We start from the raw sequence: 19,363 nt of genomic DNA on the forward strand, positions 1-19,363 counted from the left end.
ACGCAAAGTGTTTTCTAAACCTGTTGACTACAGGGGAGGTAGGATAAATTGAAAAGTTATTGCTGTAAGTGCTGAACTATTACAGTAAATTAACCTTGCTCTGAAAGTACTTCTCATTTAATTGATACTTTAGTGGATTTACAGATTCCCAATTAGAATAAGTGTTTGCAATAGTCTGTTGCAGTTGCAAAGGCCATTCTTCCCTGTCTTTGGTAAATTAGGCCTAGTCATGCATGGAATAAATTAATGAACCTGATGAACTAAATTTTATTTTAAAAATTTGATTCAGTAAATGGCAGCACAAAGTGAGATTTATGTGGTCTGCATGTGGTATTACACTTTCTGTGCCAGTGTACCAGCCCAATTCTGTTCATCCTGTTTTTAATTAAATTAGTTTCATTGAGCTGTACTGAAAAAATATACATTTTGACTGAAAATGACACAAACCGTTCTGCTATTGGCCTAGAGTAACTGTGACCAAATCACAATCCATGAGCTACATGTGGCTCCAGAGCTTCAGAAATCCAGTCCTTGCAGCTGAGGCAATTCTAGCTTATATAGATATTTATTGGTTGGTTTATGGTGTTTGAATTTTGTGATGCTGGAACTTTGGAAATTGCTGTTCTTAGTGCCTTTGCTTCATTATCGGATTAATGCTAAATCAGGGCATCAAGATCCTTTAGTATTAATTGAGAAATGCGCAAATGAATGGGGATTGTGATCAAAATTAAATATGTCTCTCCCACCGCATTCTATACACCTATACGGCCTGCAGGTAAGTGTAGACACTCACTGTGAGAATAAAGCTATCACCCAGTACTAAATAATATAGAACAGAAGATTGCAGATTCAATCTGCACTCTGTACTCAATCGTTTGATCTCAATCAGGGCAGTAGTTGAACAATTCACTTCAGCATCAGGGCTTACAATAATCAGAATTCGCACCAGAGATCATGCTTGGTGACCTCTTCAGCCTGTGAGCAAGTTGGAGCTGTTAGTTGCTTCGAGGAATCCAACACCAAAAGCCACAGGTGGAGAAGCTGATCAAGACATTTCAAAGAGTTATTTATAAATGGCAGCAGTGCACACACATTAAAATCAGTCAATTCAAATTTCTCGGACTCTGGGGAACCACACTGATCTGTTAGGTTTAATGAACATATTCTACTAATGGTAATTGACTCCCAGAAGAGTCTCACACACCCCAATGCCACCTTTGCCAACAGACAAATTAACTACTGGCTGACAAGAAGCTCTCAGGTTAACATTGGATTGGTACTCTCCACAAGTCAACACCAAATAGTGCAATACAAAAAGTGATTGTGTGTTCAATGAATATATCCACAGCTCTTGTTCCTGCCTTTTTCCCTGACCATTAGAATAATGGTCTTCAGAGCGAGGCTGTGTATTTGTTTCACTCCACTTGTCTAACACATACAATGAACAGTAAAAACAAGGACTAGAGATATTCACTGGGTGTGATAATAACAAGAAATAATAGATACTCTATCACAACAATGTTTCAACACTGTAATTTTAATAAAATACAGAGAAATTTCATGTTAATGACGAGGAATGACACATGATAGCATCTACCAAATATTCCTGTTCCATTTCTAGTGCCAATGTCACTTCCAAAATAATATCTATTTCCATTATATTGCAAAACAATTTCCATTTTATTGATTAATTGGGGTCCATTATATTGCTTTGCCTCTGCTGGGTTGAGGGAGCAGTACCACAGGACATGCGCGATGCCAATATCATCACCCTCTATAAGAACAAGGGTGATCGCGGTGACTGCAACAACTACCACGGAATCTTCCTGCTCAACATAGTGGGGAAAGTCTTCGCTCGAGTTGTTTTAAACAGACTCCAGAAACTGGCTGAGCCTGTCTACCCTGAGGCACAGTGCGGCTTTCGAGCAGAGAGATCCACCATTGACATGCTGTTCTCCCTTCGCCAGCTACAGGAGAAATGCCACGAACAGCAGATGCCCCTCTACGTTGCTTTCATTGATCTCACCAAAGCCTTTGACCTCGTCAGCAGACGTGGTCTCTTCAGACTACTAACAAAGATCAGATGTCCACCAAGGCGACTAAGTACCATCACCTCATTCCATGACAATATGAAAAGCACAATTCAGCATAGCGGTGCCTCATCAGACCCCTTTCCTATCCTGAGTGGCGTGAAGCAGGGCTGTGTTCTCGCACCTACACTGTTTGGGATCTTCTTCTCACTGCTGTTCTCACATGCGTTCAAGTCTTCAGAAGAAGGAATTTTCCTCTACACAAGATCAGATGGCAGGTTGTTCAACCTTGCCCGTCTTAGAGTGAAGACCAAAGTACGGAAGGTCCTCATCAGGGAACTCCTCTTTGCTGACGATGCTGCATTAACATCTCACACTGAACAGTGTCTGCAGAGACTCATCAACAGGATTGCGGCTGCCTGCAATGAATTTGGCCTAACCATCAGCTTCAAGAAAACGAACATCATGGGACAGAACGTAAGAAATGCTCCATCCATCAGTATCAGCAACCACACTCTGGAAGTGGTTCAAGAGTTCACCTACCTAGGCTCAACTATCACAAGTAACCTGTCTCCTCGATGCAGAAATCAACAAGCGCATGGGAAAGACTTCCACTGTTATGTCCAGACTAGCCAAGAGAGTGTGGGAAAATGGCACACTGGCACGGAACACAAAAGTCTGAGTGTATCAAGCCTGTGTCCTCAGTACCTTGCCCTACGGCAGCGAGGCCTGGACAACGTATGTCAGCCAAGAGCGATGTCTCAACTCATTCCATCTTTGCTGCCTCCAGAGAATCCTTGGCATCAGGTGGCAGGACCGTATCTCCAACGCAGAAGCCCTCGAGGCGGCCAACATCCCCAGCATATACACCCTACTGAGCCAGCGGCGCTTGAGATGGCTTGGCCATGTGAGCCGCATGGAAGATGGCAGGCTCCCCAAGGACGCATTGTACAGCCAGCTCGTCACTGGTATCTGACCCATCGGCCGTCCATGTCTCCGCTTTAAAGATGTTGCCAGTGATCGCCAAAGCTGGCGGACAGCCATAAAGGTGGGGCTAAAGAGTGGCGAGTCGAAGAGACTTAGCAGTTGGCAGGGAAGAAGACAGAAGCACAAGGGGAGAGCCAACTGTGTAACAGCCCCGACAGCCAATTTTATCTGCAGCACCTGTGGAAGAATCTCTCACTCTAGAATTGGCCTTTATAGCCACTCCAGGCATTGCTTGACAAACCACTGACCACCTCTCGGCGCTTACCCATTGTCTCTCGAGGCAAGGAGGCCAAAGAGAGGGATTATATTGTCGCTCTTTTGATCTGTCACAATTTCAGTGATAATCACTCATTTTGTTGAAAAACGGCAAGCTATTTTAATGAAACTCCTTCTTAGAAAGAAATCAGTTTAAATGGACTTGCAATCTGTCTAACTCTTAAGTCTCACTCCAATATTTCGTCAATGTTGATGGCCTTGATGTCTGGATACTTACTTTTAAAGATGAAAATTAAGTGTTAGAGATAGAGGGTTGAATTTCACTAAATCATCCAATCTCCACTGCAAAGTGTGTAAGAAAATCTGCAAGACAGTTACCTTTCAAAGTTCATTGCTTTCTTTTCTATATTTTCAGAACTCATCAAATAATGTTACTGCTGAGAAATCACGGTGTCCAGCTTCCTATTTTACTGCTTATCCTTCTCAGTGCAGGTGAGGGAGCTTACAATGTCTTCTTCTAATTCACATTTGAAAGTTTGCAAAAATATTCTCTTATTGTTTTATGCAACACAATACATGTCCAGATTTTGAAAGCTGAATGGGTATTAATTCCCCAAATTCATGGTCTTTATTCTTTCCTTCCCCGATCTGTCTCCTCTGATTGCCATTTTTACAGCCGGCTGTAAGATGAATGTAAAAGCAAAATACTGCAGATGTTGGAAATTGGAAGAAAAACAAGAAATGCTGTAAATACTCAACAGGTCTGGCAGCATCTGTGGAGAGAGAAGTGGAGTTAACGTTTCAGGTCAGTGACCCTTCATCAGAGTTCTGATGAAGGGTCACTGACCTGAAATATTAACTCCGCTTCTCTCTCCACAGATGCTGCCAGACCTGTTGAGTATTTGCAGCATTTTATGTAAGATGAATGTTCCTCACTTTTTCTCCTCTCCCCCCTTTATTGTTACATTGTAGCTGGTGTTAGTGCAGGGTTTTTAATCCCGTTAAATGTTGTTTTCTTACTGACAGATTAAACTTGTTCAGTTGAAATGAAGGTTCCATTGGAAACGTTGAACAGACTTTCTCTTTCAGATGCTGATTAACCCCAGTTCTGCTTTGATTTCAAGTTTCTAGTATGGTTGTCTTTTCTTTTTATCTTGTCTGCAAAATAATTTAAAATACAGACTTTATGTTTGTTTGTGGTGCTGTTAAGAGAAATTTCTACAAAAGAAGACTCTATTGGTACTGCAGCTGTTTAAATGTAATAAAATATGAAATGATTAAAAATGCATTTGGCTCATGAACCCATTCCAGAAGTGCCGTCGTTTGGATGAGACTTTAAACTGAGGCCCTGTCTGCTCTCAATCGGATGTAAAAGATCCCATAGCACTATTTGAAGAAGGACGTGGGCGTTTTCCCGCAGTGTCCTGGCCAATAATTATCCCTCAACCAACATCACTAAAACAAGATTATCTCATCATTGGCTCATTGCTGTTTATGGGACCTTGCTGGGCACAACTTGGATGCTGCATTTCTTCAGTGGCTATAAAACATTATGGGATGTCCTAAGCTTCTGAAAGTCACTATATAAATCAAGTTCTTTCTTTTGCTCTTTCACTATCTGATGGCAATCATGGAAATATATACGGCAGGATTTTGGTGCCTATATGGTGTTGGAACGGAGGCAGGCAGGTACAGAATTTCCTGATGCCGGTTGGCGTTCCAGTTCCCCTCCCCAGTCCCTGCAAGAGGCAGGAAGCTTAAGAGGCCAATTAAGGCCATTGATAAGAGGCTGACTAGAAAATGTCCCCCCAGCTTCGAGAGTTCACCTGATGCCCCTAATTGGCAAGTGCGCTCTCTAACCATTAATTGGCCAATCCTTCCGAAATCATGTCAATTGACTGTTGCTGACACAGTGCAGGGTGGGGATCTAGATTTGATCCTGACATTGGAGTCCCGAGCCCAGAGGGGAAATCCTGCAGTTGGCTCCTAGTCAAGTAACATCTTGATTTTAAAATTCTCATCCTTGTTTTCAAATCCTTTCATGGCTTGATCCCTCCCTACTTCTGTAATCTCCTGTAGCCCCACAACCCTCTGAGATATCTGTGGTCCTCTAATTCTGGCCTCTTGTGCATCCCTGATTTTAATCGCTCCACCATTGTTTGCCATGCCTTCAATTGCCTGGGCCACAAGCCCGGGAATACCTTCCCTACACCCCTCCGCCTCTCCACTGCACTTTCCTCCTTTAAGACACTCCTTAAAACCTACCTCTTTGACTGAGCCTTTGTTCATCTGACCGAGTATCTCCTTCGGTAGCTCGGCATCATACTTTGTCTTGTAATGCTCCTGTAAACCTTGGGATGGTTTATTACGCTAAAGGTGCTATATAAATATAAATTGTTATTGTTGTTGAGTGTACAGTGTACATAGAACATAGAACAGTACAGCACAGTACAGGCCCTTCGGCCCACGATGTTGTACCAAACCTTTAACCTACTCTAAGATCAAACTAACTACCTACCCTTCATTCTACTACCATCCATGTACCTATCCAAGAGTCGCTTAAATACCCCTAATGTATCTGCTTCTACTACCACCGCTGGCAGCGCATTCCATGCACCCATCACTCTCTGTGTAAAGAACCTACCTCTGACATGTCCCCGAAACCTTCCTCCAATCACCTTAAAATTATGCCCCCTGGTGATAGCCCTTTCCACCCTGGGAAAAAGTCTCTGGCTATCCACTCTATCTATGCCTCTCATCATCTTGTACCCCTCTATCAAGTCACCTCTCATCCTTCTTCGCTCCAATCAGAAAAGCCCTAGCTCCCTCAATCTTTCTTCGTAGGACATGCCCTCCAGTCCAGGCAGCATCCTGGTAAATCTCCTCTGCACCCTCTCTAAAGCTTCCACATCCTTCCTATAATGAGGCGACCAGAACTGAACACAATATTCCAAGTGTGGTCGAACCAGGGCCTTATAGAGCTGCAGCATAACCTCGTGGCTCTTAAACTCAATCCCCCTGTTAATGAAAGCCAACACACCATATGCCTTCTTAACAACCCTATCAACTTGGGTGGCAACTTTGAGCGATCTATGGACATGGACCCCAAGATCCCTCTGTTCCTCCACACTACCAAGAATCCTGTCTTTAAGCCTGTATTCCACATTCAAATTCGACCTTCCAAAATGAATCACTTCACACTTTTCCAGGTTGAACTCCATCTGCCACTTCTCAGCCCAGCTCTGCATCCTGTCAATGTCCCTTTGCAACCTACAACAGCCTTCCACACTATCTACAACTCCAGCAACCTTCGTGTCATCGGCAAACTTGCTAACCCAGCCTTCCACTTCCTCATCCAAGTCATTTATAAAAATCACAAAGAGCAGAGGTCCCAGAACAGATCCTTGTGGAACACCACTGGTCACCAAGCTCCATGCTGAATACTTTCCATCTACTACCACCCTCTGACCTCTATGGGCCAGCCAATTTTGTATCCAGACAGCCAACTTTCCCTGAATCCCATGCCTCCTTACTTTCTGAATGAGCCTACCATGGGGAACCTTATTAAACGCCTTGCTAAAATCCATATACACCACATCCACTGCTCTTCCTTCATCAATGTGTTTTGTCACATCTTCAAAGAATTCAATAAGGCTTGTGAGGCATGACCTGCCCCTTACAAAGCCATGCTGGCTGTCTCTAATCAAACCATGCTTTTCCAAATAATCATAAATCCTGTCTCTCAGAATCCTCTCCAATAATTTGCCCCCTACCAACATAAGACTGACTGGTCTATAATTCCCAGGGTTATCCCTATTCCCTTTCTTGAACAAGGGAACAACATTTACCACCCTCCAATCATCCGGTACTACTCCAGTGGACAGTGAAGACGCAAAGATCATCGCCAAAGGCGCAGCAATCTCTTCCCTCGCTTCCCATAATATCCTTGGGTATATCCCGTCTGGCCCCGGGGACTTATCTGTCCTCATATCATTCAAAATTTCCAGCACATCCTCCCTCTTAACCTCAACCTGTTCGAGCATATCAGCCTGTTTGACGCTGTCCTCACAAACTACCAGGTACCTCTTACTAGTGAATACTGAAGCAAAGTATTTATTTAGGACCTCCCCTACCTCCTCCGACTCCAGGCACAAGTTCCCTCCACTATCCCTGATCAGCCCTACCCTCACTCTGGCCATCCTCTTGTTCCTCACATAAGTGTAGAACGCCTTGGGATTTTCCTTAATCCTACCCACCAAGACTTTTTCATGTCCCCTTCTAGCTCTCCTAAGTCCATTCTTCAGTTCCTTCCTGGCTACCTTGTAACCCTCTAGAGCCCTGTCTGATCCTTGCTTCCTCAACCTTAAGTAAGCTTCCTTCTTCCTCTTGACTAGCTGTTCCACATCTCTTGTCATCCAAGGTTCCTTCACCCTACCATCCCTTCCCTGCCTCATTGGGACAAACCTATCCAGCAGTCGCAGCAAGTGCTCCCTAAACAACCTCCACATTTCCGTCGTGCATTTCCCTGAGAACATCTGTTCCCAATTTATGCTCCCCAGTTCCTGCCTAATAGCATTGTAATTCCCCCTCCCCCAATTAAATATTTTCCCATCCCTTCTGCTCCTGTCCCTCTCCATGACTATAGTAAAGGTCAGGGAGTTGTGATCACTATCACTGAAATGCTCTCCCACCGAGAGATCTGCCACCTGGCCTGGCTCGTTGCCAAGCACCAAGTCCAACATAGTCTCCCCTCTAGTCAGCCTATCTACATATTGAGTCAGGAAACCTTCCTGGACACACCTGACAAAAACTGCTTCATTCAAACTATTTGCACTAAGGAGGTTCCAATCAATATTAGGGAAGTTGAAGTCACCCATGACAACAACCCTGTTACTTCTGCACCTTTCCAGAATCTGCCTCCCAATCTGTTCCTCCATGTCTCTGTTGCTAATGGGGGTCTATAGAAAACTCCCAATAAAGTGACTGCTCCTTTCCTGTTTCTGACTTCCACACATAATGACTCAGTAGACAAACCCTCCTCGACGACCTCCCTTTCTGCAGCTGTGATACTATCCCTGATTAACAATGCCACTCCCCCACCTCTTTTACCTCCCTCCCTATTCCTTTTGAAATGTCTAAACCCCGGAACATCCAACATCCATTCCTGCCCCTGTGATATCCACGTCTCCGTAATGGCCACAACATCGTAGCTCCAAGTACTGATCCATGCTCTAAGTTCATCACCCTTATTCCTGACACTTCTTGCGTTAAAATAGACACACTTCAACCCTTCATACTGGCTGCAACTTTGCCCTGTCAACTGTCTAACCTTCCTCACAGACTCTCTGCACTCGATATCTGCCTGTTCAACAGCTACCCCATCCACTGATCCGTGGCTCCAGTTCCCATCCCCCTGCCAAACTAGTTTAAACCCTCCCAAAGAGCTCTAGCAAACCTCCCGCCCAGGATATTGGTGTCCCTCCAGTTCAGATGCAACCCGTCCTTCTTGTACAGGTCCCAACTTCCCCAGAAGGTATCCCAATGATCCACATATCTGAATCCCTCCCTCCTACACCAGTTCTGTAGCCACGTGTTCAGCTGCACTCGCTCCCTGTTTCTAGCCTCACTAGCACGTGGCACCGGTAACAATCCTGAGATTACTACTCTGCTCGTCCTGCCTTTCAGCTTCCAACCTAACTCCCTATATTCGCTTTTCAGGTCCTCATCCCTTTTCCTAGCTATATCATTGGTACCAATATGTACTACGACCTCTGGCTGCTCCCCCTCCCCCTTAAGAATCCTGTGGACTCGATCCGAGACATCCCTGACCCTGGCACCCGGGAGGCAACATACCATCCGGGAGTCTCGTTCGCGACCACAGAATCTCCTGTCTGTTCCTCTAACCATTGAATCTCCTATCACTATCGCTCTCCTATTCTCCCCCCTTCCCTTCTGAGCCACTGAGCCAGGCTCAATGCCAGAGACCTGGCCACTGTGGTTTTCCTCTGGTAGGCACCCCCCCGACCGTATTCAAAATGGTATACGTATTATTGAGGGGAACGGCCACAGGGGATCCCTGCACTGTGCGCCTATTCCCTTTCCCTCCCCTGACGGTCACCCAGCTATCTTTATCCTGTAACTTAGGCGTCACTACTTCCCTGTAACTGCTCGCTATCACCCCCTCAGCATCCTGAATGATCCGAAGTTCATCCAACTCCAGCTCCAGTTCCCTAACGCGGTCTGCGAGGAGCTGGAGTTGGGTGCACTTCTCACAGGTGAAGTCAGCAGGGACACCAGTGGTGACCCTCACCTCCCACATCCTGCAAGAGGAGCATGCAACTGCCCTAGCTTCCATCCCCTCCGCACTAAATTGACAACAGAGATTTAAAAAAAAGGAAAACCTTACCTTACCAAACCCTCCACACAAGAGTCCTTTTTTTTTGGTTAGAGGAGGAGGATGGGTGGGAGACATTACACATGTAGTGTTTCGGGGTTAGTCACTGCCCGAATATATAGGTTTACTTACCCAGCAGTCCCCGTGTCCGCCGAAACAAAAGATAAGTTATTTTAAACTGAAACTCACCTTCCCAGCTGACACCTCGCTCGCACTATCGCTGCTTCAGAAAAAGCTGCTGAAACAAAAGGTAAGTTATTCTCAAGGTAAGTTTATTCTAAATTTTCTTTGGAAATGCGAATGTGCCGTTTCTGTAAAATTGACAGTGGCTGATTATCATTACTAGGACTGGATTTTATGCAGGAGGTGGGGCTCCCGGCACCGGGCCAAAAAGACAGGGGGAACCCAGCCTCTGCATTTTTTCTGACCCCCGGAGTAATCCTCTGGTCTTTTGGGGTCAAAGTTTAAGGAGACAGGATCCCCATCCCTTTAAACACTTTAATAGGGATGAGGATCCCACCTCCAAGAGCTGCCGGCCAATCAGAGGGCCAGCAGCTCAACAGTATGGGCAGCATCACCGGGAGCGATGGCCACTACCGGTACTGCAGAGGCCTCGGACCCAGGCCCAACGTTGGAAATCCGGACCTGAGGTAGGTGAGGCGGGGTCGCTGGAGCCGGACAAGGGGGATTTGGGGGGGCGTGGTCATTCGGTCCAAGGGGAGCGGGGTCCCAGGGGGGTACAGTGGTGCCTGTGGGTGACCTCTATGGGCCAAGAATTGCCCATGAAGGGGGGACGTAAGATCCCAGCGGCAGGAAGAGGCCCTTAATTGGATGTCAATAGGCCACTTAAGGGCCTCAATTGGCCTCTGGGTGGGAAGGCCGCGTCAGCCTATCCTGCTCCCAGAAAGAGTGCACCCAGCAATCCCAGTGTCAGGTTCCATGGTGGACGCTGCTGCTCCAATTCTCGGTCCCCCCACTGCCACCCACCCCCCCCCCCAACCACGGAACCTGACGTCAGGCTGGGAACAAAATCCAACTCCTAGTGTGTGATTTAGAACTCGTGCTAATTGCACCAGAATTGTTATTTTAATAGCCCTCAAACTTTGCGATATTATTAACAACTCCAGGTAGAGATTTGAACAGGGGCAGGGAGCACATTAGTGCTGGGAGCACAAAATCATGTTACCAAAGTAATGCAAACATTTTGATATAGAGAAAGAAATTTCATTTATACAGTAACGTACCATGTCTCTCAGAAATATTGCAAAGCACAACATATATAATGAATTACATTGCGCAACCATTATTTTTATGGTTAAACATGACTGCTGTTTTACACTCAGCAAGTTCCCACAAACAACAGAGATGAATGAATCTGGTTATTTTGATGGTGGTTGAGAGAGGAATACTGACCAGAATATTATCATCTCATCTTCATCTTTGGCCTCCTTGTCTCGAGAGACAATGGGTAAGCGCCTGGAGGTGGTCAGTGGTTTGTGAAGCAGCGCCTGGAGTGACTATAAAGGCCAATTCTAGAGTGGCAGACTCTTCCACAAGTGCTGCAGATAAAATTGTTTGTCGGGGCTGTTACACAGTTGGCTCTCCCCTTGCGCTTCTGTCTTTTTTCCTGCCAACTGCTAAGTCTCTTCGACTCGCCACGCTTTAGCCCCGCCTTTATGTTTGCCCGCCAGCTCTGGCGATTGCTGGCAACTGACTCCCACGACTTGTGATCAATGTCACAGGACTTCATGTCGCGTTTACAGACGTCTTTAAAGCGGAGACAAGGACGGCCGGTGGGTCTGATACCAGTGTCGAGCTGGCTGTACAATGTATCCTCGGGGATCCTGCCATCTTCCATGCAGCTCACATGGCCAAGCCATCTCAGGCACCGCTGGGTATTCAATGGATTCACAAAAGAATTAGAAGAATATCATTGCTAAGAAACTCTTCTGGTAAACTGAAAAAAGACAAAAATGCCGTAAATAACTGAAATTACTCCGGGCTTTTCTTAAAAATGAATTTTCTAATCTTTGAAAGTTTAATTTTCAAAAGTAGAGTATTCTATGAATTTGGTGCTTTGTTTTGTGATGGTTTAATGGGGCAAACAGTGTTTCGGGGTACACTGTACAGTGCCCACTAGGTTTGTACCTGTGTGCCATTGTATAAGGTTATACAACACTCCACAGGTTATACTGGTAGATTCATTTGGGGAGATTTTAACACTGCCCTCCTGATGGAAACAGGTGAGCTGACAGTTAAACTCACCCATGGGACTTACTCACCAAGATCTTCATGTGGGTTCTAATTTTAACCTGCTCTTCTGAGCAGACAAGAGAGACGTTTGCTGAAACCTGGTGGGGTCCTCCTTAAATAGGCAATTCGGGTACTGATGATGCCATTGAGGCCCCACTGTGATTTTAACTAGAGGCTTGTACAGGGAAGTTGGTATTCTTGTTAGGCTAGTCTACCAGCAAGAGTAGGGGCCAGAAGAGGTCCAAAAACGAAGTCTTTTTAATTTTTTTGATTTCCTGGTGAGTCCAGGAGGAGCAGGAGCTCTCCTGCAATCCTGAACTTCCAAAGATATTCTGGGCATTTAGTACCTGATTTCAAGAATATTAAGAGCATGTTGCATTCTCTTAGCAAACAAACATAAAATCAGCAGTGTGTGAATATTGGAGTGAAGTGATTACCATCAAAATGAACTGAACCTGGATTTTAAATGGGTTGATTTGTGATATGTGAGCAGGGTGATGGGTTGTTCATGTTAGATTTTCTGGATTAACTAATTATCATTTTTTTTTTGTTCCAAGTAAAAAGCCAAAACCTGACAGCTTCCCAGAGACCATCTGTGATCAAAGCATTAAAAGGACAGACAGTGAAGATAAACTGTTCATACAGCTATGAAAATGGAGAACAGTTGAGGATTAAATGGAAAAGAAAAGACAGTGCACAAGGGATTTGTGATTACACTTACAATAAAAATAATGCAAAATATACATTATGGCATTGTACAGGACATGCTAATATTACAGTGGACCTCTCAACAAACTCGTCATCTTTAATAATCTACGATCTTCACTTAAATGACTCCACCATTTACATCTGTCAGGTTTCTATTGAAATACCTCCCCCTACACAAATAGCAGAAGGTAAAGGCACACGCCTCACAGTGGAAGGTGAGTTTAACATAGTGACGGCTCACGATGTAAATTGACACCAAAATTGAAAAGAAGGACTTGCTCTTACAACATTACAAAAAATATTTAATTGGCTCTGAAGTGCTTAAGAATGTCCTAAGATCCTGAAAGACACTATATACATGCAAGTTCTTTCTTTCTGTTTTGTTAGATGGCTCCAAGTTTGGGTTTTTAAACCATGCAGGTTAGAAGAAGAGAGGACTGTTGGGAAGTGTTTTAATCCAGGAGTGAGTTGTATCAATGAGATGGAAAAGAGAAAAGATTTGCTCATAGAGAAAGAATTTGAAGGTTCGAAGTATGAAAAAGATAGGTTATTTTTTCTTCTCAATAAATGTGAAAGAGATGCTGGAAGAGCCTCCTGAGATATTCGGGCAGGTGTTCAGGTTTAGAATGAATTTGGAGTCAGTACAGTTTTAAACATGGGGGAGAAATTGATCTGGGGCGGTAGTTCAAAATAAGCCTTGACACATTGGCAGCCCATTTTACACGCTGACCATTTATTTTAGGACAGCACTGGGTGGAGCATGCACAGCACATATTCTGCTCAGTATCAGCTGGTGGTCCCGCTGAAGAGAAAGAAAAGACTTGGACTTATGCAGAACCTTCCAGAGGAGATAGTGAATGTCAACAGAGGAAGGAAGAAAATTTATGTAGTGCTTGATCACATCCCAAAGTGCTTCACATCCAGTGGATTATTTTTCAAAGTGTTATCACTATTGTACATAGGCAAATACAGCAAGATCCCATAAATGACAGATAAGACGAGTAACCAATTAATCAGTTTTTGATGGTATTAGTTGAGGAGGAGATGTTGACTAGGAAACCAGAAGAATTTACTGCTCTTCTTCACATAGTACAATGGGAATTTTACATCCGCTTGGATGGGCAGACAGGACCTTTACTGTGCCTCTGACAATGCAAGACTCCCTCAGCACTGCATTGACATGTTAGACTAAAACTATGTGGTCGTCCGGTAAGGGCTGGATTTTAAGCAGCCCTCGACGTTGGGGGTAGGGGGTGGGTGGGGGGGGGGGCGTAGCGACGGGGTGTTGGGGAGACCTGAAGATGGCTCCGGATGAGGTCTTCCATGGACCTCGACACTGGCAGGGCCCGGCCTGATCTTCTTGGTGGCAGCAAGACACCTTGGCAGCTTCCCCCGCTGCTCAGCGACGGGACCACAATAGCCATATTCAAATTAATAAAATTAATGGATCTACACATACTTACCTCAGATCTTGAAGGTCCACCGGCACTCCTGCGCCTTCGGATCCCCAGTGGGGATGGGAGAGGAGGTAGGTTTATCAGTGAGGGGGCGTTGGGGGTGGGGGGAGCAGGGTCAAATAAACGTCATGGGTGTAGGGGATGGTGGGAAGGGTTGTACTTTAAACTTTGTACAGTTTGTGGGGGGGGGGTGGTGGTGGTTAAGGTCAGATGTTAAAGGTAAGTATTTTGGGAGGGGAAGAGCAAATAGTTAATGTAATTATTATTGGGGGGGTGGAAGAGGAACAAAAGAAATGTATATATTTAATTTTATTCACTATGTCTTTAAATATTTAAATAAGCCATTAGGGCTGACTGTACAGGCAGCTGACACCATTTGTGGGGACTGACAGCCCGCTGACTCCATGTGATTGGCGGGAGCGGGTCGCCCGACTATTTAACTAAGCTGCCGCGCTTAAGATCGCGGTAGTTCTTTGGCGTGCAGCCCGCCATTTTTTGAGCTCGCCACCAAAGAATCCAGCCCCTAGAGTGGGATTTGAATACACAACCTTCTGACTCAAAAATGAATGATTTGACTATGGATGGAGCCAAGGGTAAGAACCAATGATTTGTTGGACTTTGACAACTTAAAAGCTCAATACATTTATAACACTTTTAATTTTATAATTTTATGAAGTTTCTATCTCACAAGTCAGCATTTTTTCAATATGTTCCAGTAACAGAATTTACAAGGACAGGAAGCATATGCTGGACAATCTATTTCACATCTTGAATAGACAGAGTATGCTTCAAAGACAATTTTTTCTCAGAATCAGTAGATCGCCAATAGATGACATGCTACATTCCATTATCGGCACAATAATCTAAAGCTCCACGTACTCAAGTGGGGGAAGAGGAATCACAGCAGCCATTTTGTGCATGTACTGGCCATGTAGTCTGCTGCTGTTTTGGTCATTATTAATTTCATGATCACCATATTGTGCAAAATGATGCAGCTGCTCTCAGCTGAACTAAAAAGAAAATAACTAAAGTAAACCAACATATGTCGATACATCAAGCTGGTAACATTAACGGTCTCCTCGTTAAAAGGAATAACATAAAGATGAACTAAAATTTTGACCTGGATTCACAGTTATTCCCATCAATAACATGTGGCTGAATTTTCCTGGCCCATTGGAGACAGGCTGGGAGGCGGGAGGGCTGGCAATATGGTGGGGAAAGGCATTGGGAGGGGAACCTGATATCTTCCTGCTGCCACGGCATATTGCCAGCAACGGGAACCTTAGAGGCATGGCCAACTGAACCACTTAATGGACAAATGAGGGCCATCTCCTGCCACGGTGAAAACCCACTGCTACGTGGGGAGACTGCCAGGTAAATGCTGGCAGCCTCCCAGCATGTTTGTAGGGGACTCCCTCTTTAACAGGTGCTTCACAACCCACAAATGCCCCCCCTGGCGGCAACAACCTCACCGCCCCAACAGCGCCACCGCACCCGCCCCCCCCCCCCACCCATCACTGGGGCCTGCCTGCCTGGCCTTGACTTCCCCAAAGACACTTACATATCTTCGAGGGCGCCTTACCATTGAGGTGCCCTCATCCTATAGCCGCAGCCTCAGCACTGCCACTGCTTGTGGTGTGGCTGCTGAGGCTGCTTAGCTGCTGGCCCAGTCAGAGGGCCAGCAGCTCTTGGGGGTGGGCCACCATCCTCAATTGAATCATGGCCCCAGTGATGGCCTGTTACTTGGTCATTGCCGGCAAAATGTTGCCCCAGGTAAAGGCCTGCTACCCAATGGGACGTGTCAGTTTCGGGTCAGGTCGGGTTGCACGTCCGGGTCCAGCATTCAGGCTCGGGTCGGGCACGCTCTATCACAGGTAAGTGACTCCAATGTTAATTTAATTTTTGGACTAGAGAGGTGGTTTTGTTACAGTTATTTTTAGCTTGTGCAGATCAGCAACAAAGTGAAAAATGGAAGGTAAGTTAACTGATGGTCGGGTGGGGTCGGGTCAGGTGCGGGAAAAAATGGAAGGGCTCGGGTCGGGGTTTTTTTTGCAGACCTGAGCAGACCTTTAGCCCCAGGGTCCTGCCGCCCACTGGAGCAGGGTGTCTCCTGCTTTTGCCCCTGCGGCAGAACTTCAGCCTCCCCCGAAAATTTCTGCCCTTGGTCGTGGGAACAGCCATTGCTACAAAGGGACCCCTTCATGGGCCATGGAGCACCCATTAAGAAGGGAGTCCCGCATGAACCAGCTGGGAGCCTGCCAGTATTTACCTGATGATCTCCCCACCTAGTGGCGGCCCCCCCCCACAATGGTGGGAGATGGCCCTCATTTGTCCATTAAGTGGTTCAATTGGCTATACCGCCAAGATACCCGCCACTGGCAATATGCCATGGCAGCAGGAAGATGTCGGGTACCCCTTCCAATGCCTACTTTAGCAGAATTGAGTGGATGCTGTCCCGGAATTAACCAAAATCCTTACAGGAGGTCCAAATCATTTTAGAAATCTGCTTTGGCTATTTATTTGATTGACATCTACTGATTGTGAATTCCCAGGTGAATGCACGTGAACAGTTATTGCAATTTAATCCAAAGATTGTTCACATCTCACTTCCAACCCTCCAAAAAAGCAGATTAACTTTGTGCCTGTGGTTGTTTTTTAACTCCAAAGTTTTAAGGATAATTTCTTAATTTTATCCATAATTAAATCAAATATGTTTAAATCTCTAAGGCCTAAAACTCCTTTTAGAAGAATCCAAGTATAGAAATACTTCAATCAAATTACCAATAGAAGCTGTTCACAACATTGTCCTAGGTGACAACTTCCAATCCAACCTCGAGTTGGTCTGTTTTTAACTTTTTGTTTTAGAAAGTAAGGAGACAGATTTAAAGATGCTGAGACAGAGCCAGTGTCCATTCCAACCATAACCCTTGCCTGGTGTTGGTCCTCATCTTGATACCTTCTTTATTAGACTGCATCAAGGAAATCAGCAATTTCAGTCATCGACCAACAGCAACACATGAAAGAGAGTGGAGTCCTGAGAAGCAAAAGGAATCAGGGGTATTCAGGCTAGGAGCAAACAGTAGTAATGGTGTTGGACTATGTCCTGGGACAAACCAGATAGCCTAGGAAATGCAACAAGGCCTTGGAAGAAACAAGTGAAACAAGGGGGGGAGCCAGTCAGATCTTGTATCTGAGAATGCAGTGTGATGGCATTGGAGATTTTGATGAATGCCTGGGGAACTTAGTGCAACCTATTGCAATTTTTTATTTCTGAAGTTGGCTTTTTAACACAGGTCTCAGAGTAAAACATAATGTAACGTTAATTAAACAGTTCCTAAATCTCACAAAGTAACAGTTGAAGTAAGAGCAGAAAAAAATGACAGGCAGCATGAACAATGGAAATAAAAATTTTAATAGCATACTACAATTGATTTTCAGCGCCTCCAATCGTCCAGTTAAGAGCAGAGGCTCTACCTTACCCGAATGAAGGTATACAGCTAGTGTGCAATTCACTGGAGTTCTATCCTGGCAACATTCAAGTATCCTGGTTTGAAGATGGACAGCTAATCACCAATGGCACTGAGAATGGAAACCTCTATGCTAACAGTGACGGCTCATTCTCCATCACAAGTTTCCTGAATCTTTCTATATTGGACTGGAATGAAGGTGGAAATTATTCCTGTCAAGTGAACCATTCAACATTGTCTGTACCCATTACGCATCCTGTCAGTAACCTAGGTAAGAATTTGTTTTTATTTGTTCGTGGGATGTGTGCATTGCGAGAAAGACCTTATTTATTGCCCATTCCTAATTGCCCTCGAGAAGGTGGTGGTGACCCAACTCCTTGAACCACAACTTTTCTATTAGGGCTTAATACAATTGAGTGTCTTGCTGGGCCATTTCAGAGGGCAGTTAAGAGCCAACCACATTGCTGTGTGTCTGGAGTCACATATAGCCCAGGCAGGGTCAGGACAACAGATTTCCTTCCCTGAAGGACGTTAGTGAACCAGCTGTGTTTTTACAAAATCCAGTCATTTCACGATCATCATTACTGAGACTAGCTTTTTTATTCCAAAGTAATTAATTAAATTTAAATTTCCCCAGCTGTCACAGTGGGATTTGAACTTGTGTCCCTGGAGCATTAGCCCAGTTTCTGGATTACTAGTTCAGTAACATTATCACTAAGCTACCACCCCCTACAGAACGTAAGAGTGTGTTCTATAGTACAAATGTTTTTAAATATAATATCTTATCAGTAAAATACATGATTGATTATTTGATGCTTTAGCTCCTGATTAGCGTCACTGCACAGCATAGTTTATCCTTTTCTTGGTGCTGAGCGAGAGAAATGACTATGAAGACAATTGGAGAACTTCCTGTACTTCTTTGAATAGTGAGATCTTTAATGTTCACCTGAACAGGGGCTTTGGTTTAATGTCTCATCTAAAGATTGATTTTGGCTCCCTCAGTGAAGTGTGAGCATAGATTGTGCACTCAGGTTCTGCCTGACTGAGGGTGCTACCAACTGAGCCAAGATGACATCAATAAAATCAATTCCGTTGTAGCATTTCCGAAATACTCAAATATTTTCTATCCTGCAGGAAGGGAGTAAAACAGTTTTCTCAACAGTGCTCTCAAGGAAAGCAAAACAATGCAACACTTATATTTGTAGTAATTCTTTATTGGTCATTATCTGTCCTTTAAGTTCTCCAAAGTTTCATCAGGGAAAACAATGCGAACTTTGCGTTCAAAACTCAAATAAACTACAAGCAGAAGACAGCCATTCTCACAGATCCAAGTCTTGGCACCATGCTTTTATAATATTGAAGCTGAAGCTTTGAAACATTTCCAAATCTCAATTATTTTCAACCATTGTATTCCTATACATATACTGCTGTGGAGAATGAATCTCACCCCAAAGATCCAAACCCAAATGCATACAGATTTTTTTCTATTTTACACTACAAATCCAGTATTTACTACTTGTTTTTTCTTTCTTTCACTTCTTGCTTTCATTTCAACTTTTAATTTCTTTCCCTCAGTCGTTTCTATTTTGGTTCATTTCCTTATTCATTGTTTTTCTTTTCATTTTGTTTACCCAAGTTAGCTCGGCAGGTCTGCCTTTGCAATTTAAGTACTATCCTCCTACCACTAGGAGATGCTGACAGAAATTACAATGCGAGTGCAAGTACCCAACTTTGAGTGGCGATAAATGGGGCACCAACTGCTACAGATGTGAAAAGAATGGATTAAATAGATATGTTTACACATCAGTGTATTTTTAGTTCAACCCAGATGAAAATTTGGAGAACTTAAAT

General features: G+C 44.5%; 1 protein-coding gene across 1 annotated transcript in view; it reads left to right on the forward strand.

Annotated features, from left to right (window-relative positions):
• Nucleotides 1-708: 708 nt before the first annotated feature.
• The window catches only part of LOC137374199 (immunoglobulin lambda-1 light chain-like), a 28,033-nt gene continuing 9,378 nt past the window's right edge, over nucleotides 709-19,363 (forward strand). Inside the window, exons 1-3 of the mRNA XM_068039988.1 lie at nucleotides 709-775; nucleotides 12,438-12,803; nucleotides 17,484-17,783. Coding sequence (XP_067896089.1) covers nucleotides 709-775; nucleotides 12,438-12,803; nucleotides 17,484-17,783 — 733 coding nt within the window. The remainder of the gene's footprint in view (nucleotides 776-12,437; nucleotides 12,804-17,483; nucleotides 17,784-19,363) is intronic.

Source organism: Heterodontus francisci, chromosome 10 (genome assembly GCF_036365525.1).
Source record: "Heterodontus francisci isolate sHetFra1 chromosome 10, sHetFra1.hap1, whole genome shotgun sequence".
Lineage (NCBI taxonomy): Eukaryota > Metazoa > Chordata > Chondrichthyes > Heterodontiformes > Heterodontidae > Heterodontus > Heterodontus francisci.